Genomic DNA, 19,526 nt, shown 5'->3' on the forward strand with positions numbered 1-19,526 from the left:
GATTGTGTTAAAATAATACCTTGAGAAAAAAGCATGTCCTTGTGCTGAGCATTCATTCCCCATAATGAAAGAAACTCAAATATTTGGATGTGCATTTCCATCTCTATTCTTGATTACATATTTGTCTTCAATGTGGGCCAGATCTCTGGAGCTTATTAGTTGAAGTAAAGACATTTTTAGTTAAGCACAGATACCTTATCCTATTCTTCACTGTGCTCAGGTACACAGATCCATTATAATGGGATTTTCACAGCAGTGGGAAGGAGGACTTTTGGACATCCAAAATATTATTGTTGTGCTGGAGGGTATTTGTGGCTGCTCACAAGTGTGTCTTTGATCCCTTTGATCCCTGCAGACCACTGACTGCACTGAAGTCAATGTGCATGCTTACCAACTTTCATTCAGGCTAAATGGAAGAAGCAATTATGCTCCTTTATGGAGTAAGATAGCTGATACAACAGAATCCACTGCCCAAGGCATTGGATCAAATTGGAAAGCCTGAGCAATAACTAACTCCGACAGAATAAGAGGAGTTCCCTGGGACTGACTGAAAATGAAGAGTCTAGGGCATTGATTGGTGGGGCTGTGTGTGTCTGTATATATCAGAAGTAGAAAGCAAACAGAAAAGCCAACAGAAAGCCAGATAAGCAATGTGAGTATGGCCCCAGAAGGAAGTCAGTAAAGAGTTTCATTTACACAAAGGACTGACTGGAAAGGCAGGCTTGAAAATTGAGAGCAACGAAACTGCCTCCTGTTGTTTGTTCCTACTGTGTTCAGGGAAACAAGACTTTGTGTATAACAAACAGGATGTCACCAATTAAATTCCTGACTCAATTAATCTCTTCTCCTTAAGAAAACAACTTATCAATAACTATTGGCTAACAGCTCAAGTCAACGGACAATATTATACAGTATATATCGTCCTTCTTGTGGGCACTTAGGAGTGGAAAAGACTTCTGCTAATAAAAAAGACACTGGCTAAAGACTGGATAACCAATATGTAGAATTTGATGAATGTATATATTCATGACCAGGTGGCCACCTATCACATCTCAATGCATTACTTCTCTGCCCTGAGACTGTCATTGCTCCTAAGGGCTGGAGTTTGATGTTTAATAGAATGAAGAGTACGCCTTTAATTTATTTTGGGAGTGAATGCTATGACAGTTTTGAGGACAACTTGTCTGACTTAATCAGTAAAATGAAAATGAAAATTTCATCTGACAGGAGACAGTACCTATAAGGAAGTCTGCTTTAATGGATAGGAAAAATAATGACACCTCCTGCAGTGGTTCAATCTGGGTAATATTGTAAGGAGCAGAATGAGATTTCAAGGTAGTGTTCTATGAGCTTGTTGGACTAGAGTAAAGGTTGTTGCTCTAAGAAAACAGTTCATGCTGGAATTTATTTAAAACTTCCTTTTATTTTATATATGATATTTATTATTTTGTTTGAACTCTTGTGCATACACATACACGTTAAGACAAGGAACTTAAGGCTGTGTTTAACTTGTTTAACATGGTAGTTATTCTGCTGGCTGGTGCAAAGTTCATGGTATATTTGTTCACTTCTTAAGGTCTATGCAAAGGGTAATCACTTCATCTAAGTATCCATTTTCAACCAGTCTGGTGCTGGATGGAAAACTGACTTTTTGCAATTGCAGACCTACTCTGAGAGACAGACACACCAAAAGGTTCAATGGTAGGTTAGAGCCAGAGACTCTTCAGCCAGAATGGCATCAATATTGCTGTCACTCTCACCTTCCTATCTTTGGTATGGTCCTGGGGAGCAGTGGAAAAGGTGAACAGCCACCAAATTAATTCAGGTAAGTGAGGATATGTCTGGGTAACGGTAATGACTGGAGTTGGGAGGAGTGGGGGAGAAAAATAGAGGAACTGTCTGTGCGATAGTAAAATGAGAGTGTGAAGATAAACCTCTTTCAGGAATCTATTCAGATAGGACTCTGCTCTGTCTGTTCCCAAGTCTCTGAGGCTAGATATAGGATGGGGAACAGACTGTATGGCTAAGATCTGAAGTAGGTGATAGATGATTTCATTTATGTCCTATCATCTCCATGGGCTGTTTGAGATTAGGAATGGGACAAAGTTGTTCCCACAGCTCAATAGAGAACCCCCTCTCGACGATGTCCAATGACTCATTTTGACCAAAGCTGTTGAGAGCCACTTGTTTCCAAAATGAAGGAGCCTGACACCAGTCAGGGGTCTAACTTCAGAAAGAGCCGGATGGGAATCATGAAGATAGCTCTGGGGTAACTGTGGGCAGCCACTGACCTCATCTCAGAAATCTACACGTGTTCTAGCTACCACTTTCAAAGTAATATTTCCTCCAGTTGTACTTCAGGGACTAATTCAACTGGCCATATTATCTGTGTTCCTTCTATACTGCCTGGTAGGGGCCAGGTTTGTAAGTCAACTCTTCCAAGGACTCTGAATAGCCTCAACTTCCCATAAAGTTTCCCTTTGTAGTACTAACATACCTACAGTGGCATCTGGGAATGACAGCCCAATAGTTAGGGCACAGCAACCTGCAGCCAATGGCAACAGCCCACTATTTCCCCCTCTTTAGATGTGTCAGCCCATTATTTTCCCCTCTATTCCATGGAAGTGAGTAGGAGAACCAAGCACTAGTCTATTAGATAAGGCTCTGTTGTGGGCAGAGGCCAGTTCAGCAGCAGGTAAACCAAGTGAGAGGGAGTTTGTGATAGTCCTAGCATTATTACTGGCACCTGAGGTGACACCACACCATATCACAGTCACATCCAACCAAAAATTGATCTGCACATCCTCTAAAAAAAAAACCATCTTTCTATTCTAGGTTCTTATGCTACCCACATCACCATGGTAGTTGAGCAGACTATGATGGCAGCACCCATGAAAGTTATAGGTGAAAGTGTACTTACACAACATACTATGGAAAAAGCTTAACAGAGTAAGAGTTAACATTTGTTGGCATAGATATGCCTCATACATTTGCAGCTACATTAGCTTTAACTAATGCCCTGGTATTAAAAAAACTCTTCACTTTTCATGTGTTCATAGCTAAGTTAGCTTCTCATGCAAGTTACTCTTCCCCTGAAATGTCCCCAAGGAAGGATGTGCTATTCATTGCAAACGAAATGTACACTCCATTGATGCTAACAAAAATATTCAAATAAATCTACCTACGGCCATAGATGTTGAAGACAAACCATTGGCATCTAAAGGGGAGGGATGTTTATTACTTGTCATCTTTATAGTTAGATATATATTAGACATCAGATCTTATATTTCTAGTTCATGAAAATAAGGGGCTTCGATCATGGTATAAAGTCCATGAGATTTCCAAACCTGTTACAATGTATGTGATAGAGTAATAAACACCTTCACCAGTCCGGCAATTCATTTAATATTATAAACCAAATCTGGCACGCATTTGCCTAATCCCTAGCATTTTTCACAAAAGCAGAAAGTCTCTGGAATTAGCTTTCACCATGCAATTTAGTTTTTGCTTATTAGTATTTTAAAACACCAAACTTAATTACCCTTTCCAGCACTCACTCTTACTCAGCAGAACTCAGGATTTTCTTGTTTATTCAACAGTTGTAGAATTCTCAGTAAAGGCCATTCAGCGAATGCACTGAAAAGTGTGATGGCTAAATGGACAAAATGACAAAAAGCTAGAAGTAAAATAGAGTTTTCTACTGATTTGTGTAAATAAATTCTCACACAACTGATTACAAAAAATCAGGTTGTGGTTTCATAAGTGTGAAACATTTTTCATTATCACTTCAACTGTTTAGATGGTTCTGGTAAACATTACCAGTTCATTCCACAGCTGGAAAACTAGCTTTTCACCCTGAAAAAAAAATCCGCAAATGCTAAAAAAATGGTGACTCCTCATTCTGTTATGGTTGTGAATACAGTATTTGAGAAAATAGCAAGTCATGTGAATAACTTGCTGTATGAAGCCCTTTTTGGACACAAACATTGTGTTAATTGGTATAACAATGATCAAATATCCATCAATTTTCTAAGTTCGTTTCCATGTGCTGTGTTTCCAATAAGCATGGAAGATAGAAAATAGGTAGGTGCTTACCTGTTCAGTTACTTTTGGTCCATTGATACTAGCTTGTGTCAGAGCATCATTAACAAGTGAGTGAAAGTTCAGAAGTACATGCTCAATGTCATATGTCCCATGCATTGCACTGGATAACTCTTCCAGTGACTGAATATATCTCCGCCAGTGAAGGTCAATTTCTGCCATGTTAGCCAAGCAGCCTCTAATTACATTCAGGCAGTACCCCATACATGGCTTACTTAAAGTCATTCCTTGGCAGTGGGGGCAATATTGCATTCGTAGTAAGGCTCTGCTACAGTCTTTAGAGAACTGCAAATGATCTGTTGTATTGATCACTTCAATCCCTAAATTGAGGGCCTGCAAGAAAGTACGACTGAATAACAATGATCTCCCCATTTGTCCCATGACTATTTTTGGAACATTACCAAAAGGACTGATATCTCTTTGTGACATTCGAATGCATTCTGAATATTCCAGTGAAATGTCAGTCAGACCAGGATTAATCAGATGATTATAGACCAATGGAAACAGGATGTCAAAAAATCTGTTCACCAGTTCTTCAATACTAATGTCTATGCCAAATACAAAGAGTCCCACATCTGTAAAAAACTCTTGAACAGCCGTAGCAGCCTCGACAGCCATGTTTCTGTATGTGTTGCAGAAAAACATGCTTGTGTAATTCTCAGCCTGTCTGATAAGCATTTCAAAGGTTTCTGTAATAAAAAAGAGGTGAATATTTTAGAGTAAAAAAGGATTACACATTTCAGCAAAAACTTAAGACTCTAACAAGGATTATATTACTTTAATTTGTGTTTCACTTATATGACAGATATCTTTGCATTGCAACAATTAATGGCTAGAATTTAAGAAGATACATTCTAAATGACATATAAACCCTCTTTCTTAGTGTGTTGACAGTACCTAGCACATTGTGGATCATACTAAAATATACAATAATAAACACCAACTTTTCTGATATAATGTATTTTATAAACAAATGCAAAGGGCAAATGAATGGTAACTAACTTGCAGAATAAATCAGACACCAACAGTAGCTGTCTCAATACATTAGATCACCCACTCCATTAATTCAATAGACCTTTCACAATTTGTAATGTAAGTGAAATAATGAAATAAAGTCTCTGCCATTTAGAATGGGGTGTTAAAGATGGCAATGAAACAGCTCTTCTGTTTTATTCATTAATATGTAACTTTTACAGAGCAAACAGATGTGGCTTCTTTTTGAAAGAGAGCAGGTGCAGCACATACAATCTGAAGCATACTTTTAAACTGTGCTGATAAATCCAATGGTCAATGAGAATTGAGAGCACTCAGAACTTTGCAGAATCTGGCTCAATGCTAGCAAAATTATGATTGCTATGGGAACAAATGCTAATGTTGTGCATGTTATGCCTTACTGATGTATAAGCACCCAGGATAAAATGAGTTAAAATACCCACGCAGTACCTAATTCTGAAAGTAGGTAAGAAGATCATGTAGGTTAAAGTATTTTCCTGTGAATGGGAAGTCAAACCCTTTCTGAGGTTCAGTGGGTTCACAAAAGGAGGGTTAATGCCCACATCACCTTTCAAAATACTTGAACCTAGGTGAGGAGCCTTGGACTAGGAGTTTCCCAGGTGAAAAGCCCATGGGCTGTGACTGGAAGAGAAAGCAGTATGTTTAAGCAGTTAGATGATAAGAGTTGCGTCTTGGTGATTGGGCAGTGATGCCATAAGATTTCTGCAAGAAAATAGCATGTGTACAGTTTGTAATCACCTCTGTTCAATGGAACAGAAGTCGTATACATTTTGTAAATAAGCAAATTACACTAAATACCCTAACTCTGCATCACTGATTTCTACTTTGTTTGCACAGAGTTAAAGTTGCACAGACATGTACCTTAACTCTCTTTCCTGATTTTCAAAGTTTCAAGTTTTGCTGACCTTGATGTTTGGAAGGACACAAGATACCACTGGGCAATCTTAATTCCTTGTTAATGAGAAGGTTTGGGGTTTTTTGTTGGTCAGTGAATGTAGCTTGTGATAAATTTGGAACAGCAAAACATGCCCTCAGACCCACAAAACTCAGCTGGTGAATTCTCTCTTTATGAGCTCTTTGTGGTGTCACTCAATCATTTGCAACTTGTTCAGAGTAGAGTGGCATAATTGCTCACTGTCGAGCTGCTGTGCAAGATTTACACTGACTGCCTAGAAACTGGCAGATTAACTTTAAACTGACACGCTTGCTTTTAAAAGCCCTTTACAATTGGCTTTCCAAATTCTGGGGCCTACTACTCATGCCTTTTAATGATGGATTTCTGTACTCACACACTACCCAGTGCTTAGAATTTTGCCACTATATCTGACATTGACAGGCAATCAAGATTTGTACTGCAGTGGGACCTATAACATGTAATTTCCTTCCCCCAAAATACACCTCTATTTTATCCCACTTTAAAAAACATCTTGAAGTTTTATTTCTCCCCACAGGTGTTTAGAATAGCCACTCTTGACCTTTTATTTATCACATTCCTGTTCAATCACTGTCTTCACATTTCTAAAATTTGACCCACTCATTTGTTTTTAACTATTTGTATCTTAAAAGGGCGACAGTTTAGCATGTTTTATTATATTGTATTTGTATTTATTCTGCAGTACAGCACCCTCACCATTTTGAGAAAAGGGTGGTATATAAATAAAGTTACTACATAGGCATCACTAACGGCACAATACATAATATGTGAAACTGACGGTTCCAAGCCATCACACCGAATAACTGTCCCTATGGGAGGTTTCAAGCTGTTAACTACCCAGGGTCTATCTTTCTCTGTACCAAACATTATGTATCCCAACCAATCACAACTCGCCCCCTCCATACCAGAACTCTCTACACTAGGAAAGTGGCATGTTACTGAAGACAGTGGTCTGCCTTGGGGCCAGGTGAACAAGCATTGACTCTGCATTAATTGCTTTAACAGTGAGGGAAAAAATCTATTAGTACCACAGAAGAAACCATTCTTGAAATTAGAACACTTGATAATGGACTTTTTTCTTATTTGCTTTTTCAAAATACAGTCTATAGTCCTCTAATTGCAATAAAATATCACATCCATGTCTCTGCCTAACAAATAACCTGAAGAAAGGATGCTTTCCTCTACTGGAATGAGGGAGCAATCTCATTGCCAATCTCTGGTGTCAAATTATAGAATGGAAAGAGATCTCAGGCTCTCCTAGTTCATATTCTTAGCCAACCCAATGAAATATGCTTGCATACACAGCAGTATATATAATCACACAAGGCCATATAGCCCAGGGACACAACATACCCCCATACTAGTTTCAACAATATCTGACCCTTTGGAACAGGAAGTCTCCATTATCTGAATAACCTATAGGGTAAAATAATAAGCCTCTTTGATCTACGTGTGTCAAGGCTGAATCCCGACTCTGTCACTCCGAGTGCAGAAGTGGGGCCCACAAGGATTTAAAAAATTAATACTTGCCACCCCAGGCTTGTATTAAACTACCAAGGTTACAGCTTTTCTCTGACCTTGGCTTGGTAAACACAGCCACCAACCAAATGCAAAAAAACCCCTTTGAGCCCAGGAAGGAGCACTTGGTAATTCCTCCCTTTGGGGTACCCTCAAGCCCTTTCACCCTCCCCTCCGGGGAAGAGCTGAGAAAGAAAACAAAGGAAATTAGCTGTGGCTACCAGCTAATCAAACAACATGCACAAACCTCCTAGGACACCAAAATCCAATCCTGTTCTTAAAAAAGGTAAATATTATTACAAGGAAAAAGAAAGAAAATACATCTGGAACATAGGCTTTTGCCTCATTTTAAAAGAGCAATTCCAAAAATCAAGCACCCAAAAAAGGTTTTTTGGGGATTCAGCTTAAAGGTTACAAGCAAACAAAAGCATCTGGGGTTAGCACAGAGGAGTCCACAATTCAATAAGAAATAAAAGAAATAACCCTAATCGTGTCTTTTTAGACATTCCCTAATTTTACTTACAAATCTGAGGCTCCAGATAAGTAGGTTCGAGGTATGAATTGATAATCTATAATCAGACCTGGCTTAAAGCTGGTTACAGTATTGCTGCCCGTGTCCCTGCATCCCAGAGAACAACAGACAAAGGGAAAGTTTCTTTCCCAATTTTAAAAAGTTCTACCTTCCCATTGGCTCTTTTGGTCATGTGCCCACTTTTTTTTCTTTACCTGGGGGACTTTTTAACCCTTTACAGGTAAAGCAAGTAAAGAACAGCTACCAAGAGGGATTTTATAGCTAACTGGCTTGCTGGCTGGCTGGGTGTCCATCAAAGGGAGCTATCCCCCACTTTATTTACCACAACGTGTTAGGGGACATAACCTTTAAGGTTTTAAATAAGGAGATTGGCTTCTTATTGCTGTTTCTACCACGACCCTTTCATATAATGCAGGGGTCGGCAACGTTCGGCACGCGGCTCGCCAGGGTAAGCACCCTGGCGGGCCGGGCCAGTTTTATTTACCTGCTGACGTGGCAGGTTCGGCCGATCACGGCCCCCACTGGCCGCGGTTCGCCGTCCCGGGCCAATGGGGGCGGCGAGAAGCCGTGGCCAGCACATCGCTCGCCCGCGCCGCTTCTCGCCGCCCCCATTGGCCCAGGACGGCGAACCGCGGCCAGTGGGGGCCGCGATCGGCCGAACCTGCCGCGTCAGCAGGTAAATAAAACTGGCCCGGCCCACCAGGGTGCTTACCCTGGCGAGCCGCGTGCCGAACGTTGCCGACCCCTGATATAATGTATCATTTTTGCATTAGTGGACATGAACACTTACAAGTTCTAAAACAAACTATTCAGTCCCATCTTGCTCTGTGATTTGTAGGTAAGGAGAATGAAAACTTGGTTCTTTCAAGAACAAAACTAAACAAAACAAATACCACTGTTGTGTTGTGGTCTTCTCCCCACCCTCCAGATCTGCATAAAAAACTCAGTTCAGGGAATACAAATGAGGAGTTTACAAACCCATGGGAACCTTGGCTAAAATGTACAGAAGTGTAAGAACATTAGTAGACAACCCATTTTACCTACTGAGGGACTAACTAAATGTTTACATCTGAAATAATTGGGTTTTTATTCAATAAGAAAGCTAGAATCTTGTTACTAAATATTCCACGTAGCCACAAAATAAAAGTCCTAGAAAGGAACTTGATTTGTCCCACATATTTCAATTTAGCCTGGCAAATCCTTATTTACATTTTTCTTTTATCGTATTTATTTTTTAAACTGGCTCTCTCTAAAAATAAAGAAAAGGAAAATATGCAGATCAAATCAATAGTTGTAAAACCACCCACATTAAAAATTATAAGAATCAGATCTTGCCAAATTATGTCTGACAGTTACTGTGAGGAGTATTTTGAATTTAGTCAGTGACTCACCACCATAAAAACCCAAGAAATAATAGAGTAATCAGCCTAAATTGGACCTGAAGCCCAAGATTGTCTGCAGCACATCTGAGAATTAATGATTTGTGTATAGGAATAAAGTGGATTGGAGGCTGGTCCAAAGTCCATTAAAGTCAATGGAATTTTTTTTGTTAACTTCAGTTGGCTTTGGATCAAGTCCTTAATAAAAAGAAAAAGATTACAGAGAAGATGTATTAATACATTCCACATGAACTGATCATTATTGTACAAGCCACCTTCCTTTTCCCATTAAAAATGTGTCAAGTTTCCCTTAATTTAAGGTCTGATTATTGTACAGGTCTACTATTTTTGGTCAGCTTCATCTCTCTGATCATTCACCTGAAGACTGAGGAAAGATGTGTTAATTCTACCTTTTTCCTTAACCCTCCCATAAAAACTAGACAGATTGCCTACATCAGACAGAAGGAAATTTCATCTGCTGCCTTTTCTACTCGGTTTTATATGTGAGTAATACCCATCTCTCTCTCTCTCTAAAAATGCATTCAACTACACTAAGGCCTGGTCTACACTAGGAGTTTATGTCGAATTTAGCGCCGTTACATCGAATGAACTCTGCACCCGTCCACACCACGAAGCTATTTAGTTCGACATAGAGGTCTCTTAAATTCGACTTCTGTACTCCTCCCCAACGAGGGGAGTAGCGCTAAATTCGATATGGCCATGTCGAATTAGGCTAGGTGTGGATGGAAATCGACGCTAATAGCTCCGGGAGCTATCCCACAGTGCACCACTCTGTTGACGCTCTGGACAGCAGTCCGAGCTCGGATGCTCTGACCAGCCACACAGGAAAAGCCCCGGGAAAATTTGAATTCCTTTTCCTGTCTGGGCAGTTTGAATCTCATTTCCTGTTTGGACATCGTGGCAAGCTCAGCAGCACTGGCAACGATGCAGAGCTCTCCAGCAGAGATGGCCGTGCAATCTCAGAATAGAAAGAGGGCCCCAGCATGGACTGATCGGGAAGTCTTGGATCTGATCGCTGTGTGGGGCGATGAGTCCGTGCTTTCCGAGCTGCGATCGAAAAGACGGAACGCAAAGCTCTACGAGAAGATCTCTAAAGCCATGGCAGAGAGAGGATACAGCCGGGATGCAACGCAGTGCCGCGTGAAAATCAAGGAGCTGAGACAAGGCTACCAGAAGACCAAAGAGGCAAACGGACGCTCCGGATCCCAGCCCCAGACATCCCGTTTCTACGAGGCACTGCATTCCATCCTAGGTGCGGCCGCCACCACTACCCCACCACTGACCGTGGACTCTGAGGATGGGATATTGTCGACGGCCGCTTCCTCGGACATGTTAGCGGACGGGGAAGATGAGGAAGGAGATGAGGAGGACGAGGCAGTCGACAGCGCTTACAACGCTGATTTCCCCGACAGCCAGGATCTCTTCATCACCCTTACAGAGATCCCCTACCAACCGTCCCCAGCCGCTAACCCGGACACAGAATCAGGGGAAGGATCAGCAAGTAAGTGTTTTAAACATGTAAACATTTATTTTTAACAGAACAGGAATATTAACAATATTAACAATGGTTTTTTGCATGATTACTTTGCCCTAGGCCCTTAACGGTTCAGTCCCTGGCAGTGCAACTACTGAAAAAAATCTAACAATGTCCGGTTTAGCATGATTGTTCTGCCCAAGCCGCTCTACCGTTTAGTCCCTGCCAGTGCAGCTACAGTAAATCCGGTCTATATGTCCGGGGATAGAGCTGAAATCCTCCATGGACATCTCCACGAAGCTCTCCTGGAGGTAATTGGAAAGCCTTTGCATCAGGTTGCTGGGGAGAGCGGCCTTATTGGGTCCTCCGTAGTAGCAAACATTTCCGCGCCAGGAGACAAGCAAGTACTCCGGGATCATTGCCCTGCAGAGCATGGCGGCATACGGCCCTGGTCTTTGCAGGCTTTCCCGAAGCATCCTTTCTTTTTCCGTCTCTGAAATCCTCATCAGAGTGATGTCGCTCATGGTGACCTGCTTTGAATTAGGTAGGGGAATGTTAGTATTGGGACTGCTTGCCTGTTCCTTTACAGAACTGTAACCGGCGGTTTACAGCCATGCGGTGGAGGCGGGAGAGGGGCAGCATACAGGGATCTTTCCCTGGGACAGCCGCGAGGGGGTGGGACAGGGGCAGAGCTCATGCTTGCCGGATTGCTGGCAGCAGGGACTGGCATTGCTTTCAATGTGAAAGGAGGCCAGTGCTACTATTAAAGTTTTAAGCAGCCACAAGTCTACGGCTTACCATGTCGGCCTGCTACACAAATTCCGGTGTCCTGCCCCGCTTCTCTGATCTGCACTGCAAGACCCCAGGCACTGAATGCGAAGGCCGAAAATTCGACCTTGTCCTGAGTGCGCATGTGATAGGTGCTGTGCATGGTCTTCTTCACAGAGAAAGACTATGTTCTTTGTTCACAACTAAATTTATCTTTCTGAGGAATTCACTCCCTATTTCCCATTCCCACAGCTGCGACTATCTCCCAACCTAGCCTGGCATCACACTCCCAGAGGCTAGCGCAGATTAGGCGTAGGAAGAAGAGGACACGGGAGGACATGTTCTCGGAACTTATGGGCTGCTCCCGAGCCCAGGCAGCCCAGCAGACCCAGTGGAGGGAGAACTTGTCCCAAATGCACCGATCACACATGGAACGGGAGGAGAGGTGGTGGCAGGAAGACCAGCAGGTGACTCAAACGCTGCTTGGACTAATGAGGGAGCAAACGGACATGCTCTGGCGCCTTGTGGATGTTCTGCAGGACCGGAGGCAGGAGGACAGAGCCCCGCTGCAGTCTATCTCTAACCGCCCTCCCCCGCCACCAAGTCCCATACCCCCCTCACCCAAAGTCCAAAGAAGGAGGGGCGGCAGAGTCCGTGAAAACTCTCACTCCACCCCTGCAGACTGCTCAAGTACTAGAAGGCTCTCATTCCCCAAAATTTGATAAGTCCTTTCCTTCCCGCCTCACCCAAGCCCCCGTCCCAGTTTCATCCCCCAGTTTCATGTGTAGTTGCTAATAAAAAATACGTTTCTGTTAATTACTGTTTCCATCGTGTTCTTTTAGAGGAGAGTCTGTCTGAAGGGGGGGAAGGGGGTTGGTAATTGGACAGGACAGTCACCTTTACCAGGGTACAGAGGCGGGGGCAGATTCAGCAGCAGGGCACACACACATTGCAGTCACTAGTTACCCTGGTCAGTCTGGGAGGTGGTTTTCATGTTCTGTGGTGGGGGAGTGGGGGTTGCTCTGTGACTTTGTGGCGGGGGAGGGCAGTTACAGATCTTATGCAGCGGTCCTTGTCCTGGATCACAGAGCCATGCAGCAGGGGATCTGTAACCCTCCTCCCCCTGCCACAAAGTCACATAGCCCCCCCACACACAGAGTCCTGAACAGGAGGGGTGGCAGGCTCCGTTGAAACCACCAGTCCACCACTGCGGAGCCTGTCATTCCTGGAGTTTAGAAGCGTCATTTGCATCACTACACTACACCCGCTCCCCACCAGCGTCCCAGGTTCAACACTTTCCCGCAAAAACAGTAATAAAGAAAACGGTGTTCATTAACAAAATTCAAGTGATTTTATTTTTAAACGTGTGTTGGAAGGGGAGGAACGGGGTATGTCACTGGAGAGGATACTGAACATTTAGTGGGTAAAGAAACGGGGGCAGGTTCAGCTTCTCTGTACACAAACTTAAAAGTCACAGGTTACCCTGCTCACTCAGGAACCTAGCTTTCAAAGCCTCCCGGATGCACAGCGCGTCCCGCTGGGCTCTTCTAATCGCCCGGCTGTCTGGCTGGACGTAATCAGAAGCCAGGCTATTTGCCTCAACCTCCCACCCCGCCATAAAGGTCTCCCCCTTGCTCTCACAGAGATTGTGGAGCACACAGCAAGCTGCAATAACGATGGGGATATTGGTTTCGCTGAGATCACAGCGAGTCAGTAAGCTTCTCCATCTCCCCTTGAGACGGCCAAAAGCACACTCCACCACCATTCTGCACTTGCTCAGCCAGTAGTTGAAGGGTTCTTTTTCAGTGTCCAGGGCACCTGTATAGGGCTTCATGAGTCAGGGCATTAGCGGGTAGGCTGGGTCCCCAAGGATGACTATAGGCATCTCCACAACCCCAAGAGTTATTTTGTGGTCCGGGAAGTAAATACCTTCCTGAAGCTGTCTAAACAGACCTGAGTTCCTGAAAACACGAGCGTCATGAACCTTGCCCGGCCATCCGACATTGATGTTTGTAAAACGTCCCCTATGGTCCACCAGTGCTTGCAGCACCATTGAAAAGTAGCCCTTTCGGTTGATGTACTGGCTGGCCTGGTGGTCCGGTCCCAGGATAGGGATGTGAGTTCCATCTATAGCCCCACCGCAGTTTGGGAATCCCATCGTGGCGAATCCATCTATGATGACCTGCGCGTTTCCCAGGGTCACTACCTTTGAGAGCAGTACCTCAACGATTGCGTTGGCTACTTGCATCACAACAACCCCCACGGTAGATTTGCCCACGCCAAAGTGGTTCACGACTGACCGGTAGCTGTCTGGCGTTGCAAGCTTCCAGAGGGCTATGGCTACTCGCTTCTGGACTGTCAGGGCTGCTCGCATCCGGGTGTCATTGCGCTTCAGGGCAGGGGACAGCAACTCACAAAGTTCAAGGAAAGTCCCCTTCCGCATGCGAAAGTTTCGCAGCCACTGTGATTCATCCCAGACCTGCAGCACTATGCAGTCCCACCAGTCCGTGCTTGTTTCCTGGGCCCAGAATCACCGTTCCACAACATCAACATGACCCATTGCCACCGTGATGTCCTCGGCGCTGGGTCCCGTGCTTTGTGACAGGTCTGTGCCACTCTCAGACTTCAGGTCCTCACCGCGGTGCCGTAGCCTCCTCGCCCGATTTCTCTGCATCTGCCTCTGGGAAAGGTGGATGATAAGCTGCGAGGTGTTGACAACGGCCATAACTGCAGCAATGGTCGCAGCGGGCTCCATGCTCGCAGTGCTGTGGCATCCGCGCTGTCACTGACCAGAAAAGTGCGCGAACTGATTTCCCGCTGGCGCTTTCAGGGAGGGAGGGCGGTAGTGACGGGCGGATGACGACAGTTACCCAAAAGCACCCTCGACACATTTTTTTACCCAGAAGGCATTGGCGGCTCGACCCAGAATTCCAATGGGCAGCGGGGACTGCGGGAACCGTGGGATAGCTGCCCACAGTGCACCGCTTCCAATGTCGACGCTTTCCCCGTTAGTGTGGACTCACAAAGTCGAATTACTGTCCTTAGTGTGGACACACACGTTCAATTTTGTAATATCGATTCCACATATTCGATTTAAGGAAAATCGAACTACTCTCGTAGTGTAGACATACCCTAAGATATGTTATCTACACTCACTGAACTATGATCTTTAAATTTAAAGTGCATAACTAATGAGGAGAGGGGGGAATCAAGCCGATTCCTATTTCAGACTGTTTAAATAAAACAAACCATAAGATATACTGAAGTCTTCTGAGAAGGTGGCTATTTTCAAAAGTTCAGATTCTCAGTCTTTCATAGAAACCTTACCAATACTTCAGATAAAATTCATATCAGTAGGTAATGTTAGTGAAATGATGATGAAATAGTAACCTCTTTAGAATGACATGAACAGGCATTTTATGACCCATTTCAGATTTTTCATTACTATTCTTTCATAGATGAAAACCATAAAATACATAATCTAAAATGTCTATGACAATTCAGTACTCTATTCCTAAACGCAGAAACATTAGATGAAAGAATAAGTCATGCTGTACATGGATAATCAATAGATTTTTACAATGTAGTTCTAAACAATAACTTTCAAGACTGAATTACATTTCTAGTGCCCCTGCAATCCACAAGTGAATGAACGCATAAACCTCCATGACTTATTGATCATTTGCCCTTTTCTAAGCAGCATGTGATAATACCTGACACCTGAAGAATGGAGAAGTAGAAGACCTACATTTACCTGTGATATGGAACAGTATCTGTGAACATTTCACAATGACAATCTGTGTCATTCATGACACTTTCAGAGGCAAGACGACAATTAAGTCAATTTATTCCTGATCAATACTGTGAGTATATCAGATCTATAGTAATGGGGTTCTGCATATTATAAGATTCTGCATTCTGATTTACATCAAACTTCAGAAATTATTCACCCACATAAAATAACTGATGAGTATATAATCCATATAAATCCAAATGTACATAAAAAACATCATTAATACAACAAAGATGAGCATGAAAAGCTGCCTTTTTACAGTTATTAAATGTATTTTTTCAAAAGAACTTACTTTGTGATTTTCACATTTGTACCTACCATAAAAAGAGCATTTGTTCAACTTTAATACAAAGATCTATGCTGTGATTTTATTAGCTGTTTAAACTGTTGGAAAGCATACCAATTTCTCATTTTATATCTGTGCCAGGAAGCAACAGAAAATAGAAGACTACACAAAACATATAATAAACACAGGACAAAATTAAGTAATTCAGTAAATTGTTTTACTGTTTATTATGGGTGGATTCTATTCATTTTGAATTGATTGTTCATGTTAACACATGATAAGAAGTTATTTTCTTGTTAATATCTGCATATGTAACATATGTGATTAGTATATACCATAAAAAAAATTGGTTTATCATTTTACAATTATTTGTTTTACAGTAAGTGTAACCTCTCATTTATTCTTTTTAATTTGTTTATCCCAGAGAGCTACTTACAATTGCAAGAATTACAAAGAAACTATAATAGCATGTTTCTCCTCTCTCCCTAAAGAAGTAATCAAACCATAGCTTTAAAAACAAATAACTTTATTGATTTTAAAACTGGATACAAAACTAAATATGAGAACTACAAGCTATTGACAAGCAACAAAAAACAAATACTTACAAAAACAGCTTCCTGGACTTCACCACCTCTCATTTGCACTTCTTTTTAAGATAATGTAAGAAATAATCCCTGCAGTTTTATCATTAATAGTACAAATGATATGCTCGTGTGAAGCAATTTCTGCCTTGTCTATATATAAAACAAACTTTTACAAATAGGGCACGAGACTATCCTGGATCCTCTTCCTGGACCCAATCCAACTTTCGTGAAAATTCACATTGATTACACTGGAAGTTGCATTTGGCCCTAAATGGGCACTGAAAGTCTTTAAATATTTGGACCTCTAATCCCCATCCCAATAGGTAGAGGAAAGTGCTTTCTAATTGTACATCTTGGGGTGGGAGTTGAGGACAGATTTTTGGAGCACATTTCTTATCCTTATGTTTAGTAGAACAGCACATTAAAATGATGACTACATTTCTCAAAATTCTTGTACCTTTTTCAAAGCTTACCCATTCTTTTGCTTAATAGAGTTTAATCCACTGCACTTGTTATTAAATAAAGTTATCTATGCTCTAAATATTGAGACTTTACACTGGAAAAAAATAATATTACACAAAGGTGCCCTGACAGATTCCAGTTTCATTATTACTAATGGGCCAGTCAGTTACACTGTATTGCAATTTGGCACCAGTCCAATATCTAAATTTGTACACAGCAAATGAATAAGCACTCAGCCAATCTCCAATATATAACTAATGCAAGTTACAGCCACAAAGACGGGGTTAAAGCTCTCCCAGAAACCATTAAGAACACTCTGAGCCTTTGACAAAAGAATTTACAGTGTATCCAAAAAATCAGACTTAACCCATTACACCTAACCCAAAGATCACACCTTAAAGAAGAGCATTAAAAAAATTAACTAAATACTAATATTTAAATAGTGCTGTGGATGTTTTCAGATCTGAAACCTCAAACTGATCATATGGAACAGCCTGAGTCTAGCAGTGTTTCACTAGAGACATTTGCTGCTGAGTACTCTAATGTGTTTTACTTCTGCTTATGGACAGTCCAAATAATGTTGGGTGTCAAGCTGTCATCTAGAGATATGGTCCAATCATGCATGTCTGGCATACACATAACTCCTACTGGTCAAAGGGAATTTTGAGTACACAAATCTCAGCTCAAATTTGCAGCTTAGGAAAACAAAAGCCTGTAATAAATGCCAGTTCTGTCCAAAATAATGCATTTAGAATTTTTAAAATACATGTTACAGGAAGATTACTCTTGGAAAAAACCTAAACTGAATAAATATTCCCAGCCATGAAGTAGTATGAGGTTCCATATCTAGTGTGTAAGCCCCATATCATTTATCAAAGCAGCAAAGATGAGTTGGAAGAACATTATTCCCAAGACACATAAATGATCATAACTAATTAACTCACTCAGGCATTGCCTGTGAACGTTAGATGAGACAGGGATCTAAAGGATAAGTGCCAGCAGAAAATCCGTGGGATTCACTAAAATTAATCTCCATTAACATACACTTCAAATTGATCCAGTTCAACACTATTGATTCAGCATATACCACAACATTTCTGTGGAGTGAAATCTACCAGGAGGAACTAACAGATTGACCCGAATGACACATATCTGGTCCTTCCTTATCTGGAATTGCTCTTGGTAACTTCTCCTGCTTTGATGTTTTTATTTGCCAAGATATCAAAAATTAATTGAACATGCAGTTTACTTACCAAAATTGAGCAACTGGAGAAAAACTGAAAACTTTGAAACTGAAAACTTAGCTTAATATTATTCACACAAAGATCTACATTACTGAGTAATGACAGAACATCCCATACAATTTTTTTTCCTAGATCAGAAAATGAATATAGCTTATTATAGAAAATAATAATTGAGGGAGGGAAATATTAGGTGTAAATTCAAGAAAATTTAGTAAAGGCAACAGTATCTTTGCTAACACAGATGACTTAATCAAACAGCCTTGCTAAATACCTAAATGCCATAATGTTTGTATTATTCCATTATTAAATTGTCATTTTAACTTTTTGAACATTGGAAGCTGTTTCAGAATTACTAGTTATAAATAGTGGTACATGAGTTTACACACAAACTCAAGGATATTAAATGATTAATGGTTTGTAATATGCATAAATAGTTATGTACTCCCTTGTGGAAACTGTATTGTCTCAAATCTTATCACTGAATGATGACTAAACAGACATGGATCCTCTGATCAAAATAGACATCCACTGATCTTACTATAAAACAATAAATTATAAATTCCTTGTAGTTTCTGCAGGGGGAAAACAGCTTTACATTTCATTTTAACCCACAGATAGAGACCTGAGGCTGGGGTTCGGCTCTTCCCCCGGCGGCCAGAGCGCAGGGGGCAGGGCGGCGAGAGGGCGGCGAGCCCCGGCTGGGGCTCGGCTCTCCCCCCCGGCAGCCAGAGCGCAGGGGGCAGGGCGGCGAGCCCCGGCTGGGGCTCGGCTCTCCCCCCGGCGGCCAGAGCGCAGGGGGCAGGGCGGCGAGAGGGCGGCGAGCCCCGGCTGGGGCTCGGCTCTCCCCCCGGCGGCCAGAGCGCAGGGCGGCGAGAGGGCGGCGAGCCCCGGCTGGGGCTCGGCTCTCCCCCCGGCGGCCAGAGCGCAGGGGGCAGGGCGGCGAGAGGGCGGCGAGCCCCGGCTGGGGCTCGGCTTTCCCCCCGGCGGCCAGAGCGGAGGGCGGGCTCGCTGCTCTCCCCCCGGCGGCCGGGGGGAGGGCGGCCAGAGCACCGGGGGGAGGGCGGCGAGCCCAGCTGTGGCCCCGCTCTCCCCGGCGGCCGGAGCGCCGCGCCGCCCCCCTCCAGGTGCCGCCCCAAGCACAAGCTTGGTAGGCTGGTGCCTGGAGCCGGCCCTGTGTGGAATGCTAAATAGAGCAAGAGATGAATTTGAAGTATGTGCTTTCAAGATATAGACAGGTAAATAAATACACTGTTTCTAACTTGACAAGGGAGAAGCTCTCAGGAGGTGGATAATAATATAGACCATTACACTCTTTCCAATTACAAGAGAAAAATAGCACCCGTCAGTGGGGGAAAAAAAAAGATTCTCTACATCTGTTATAAAAAAACAAAATACAAGAAATTCAGTTTTACTACC

At 42.6% G+C, this 19,526-nt stretch overlaps 1 protein-coding gene across 1 annotated transcript in view; it reads right to left on the reverse strand.

Moving 5' to 3' along the window:
- The window catches only part of GPC5 (glypican 5), a 1,023,394-nt gene that overhangs the window by 842,293 nt on the left and 161,575 nt on the right, over positions 1-19,526 (reverse strand). Inside the window, exon 3 of the mRNA XM_065423359.1 lies at positions 4,096-4,790. Coding sequence (XP_065279431.1) covers positions 4,096-4,790 — 695 coding nt within the window. The remainder of the gene's footprint in view (positions 1-4,095; positions 4,791-19,526) is intronic.

This window comes from Emys orbicularis, chromosome 1 (genome assembly GCF_028017835.1).
Source record: "Emys orbicularis isolate rEmyOrb1 chromosome 1, rEmyOrb1.hap1, whole genome shotgun sequence".
NCBI lineage: Eukaryota > Metazoa > Chordata > Testudines > Emydidae > Emys > Emys orbicularis.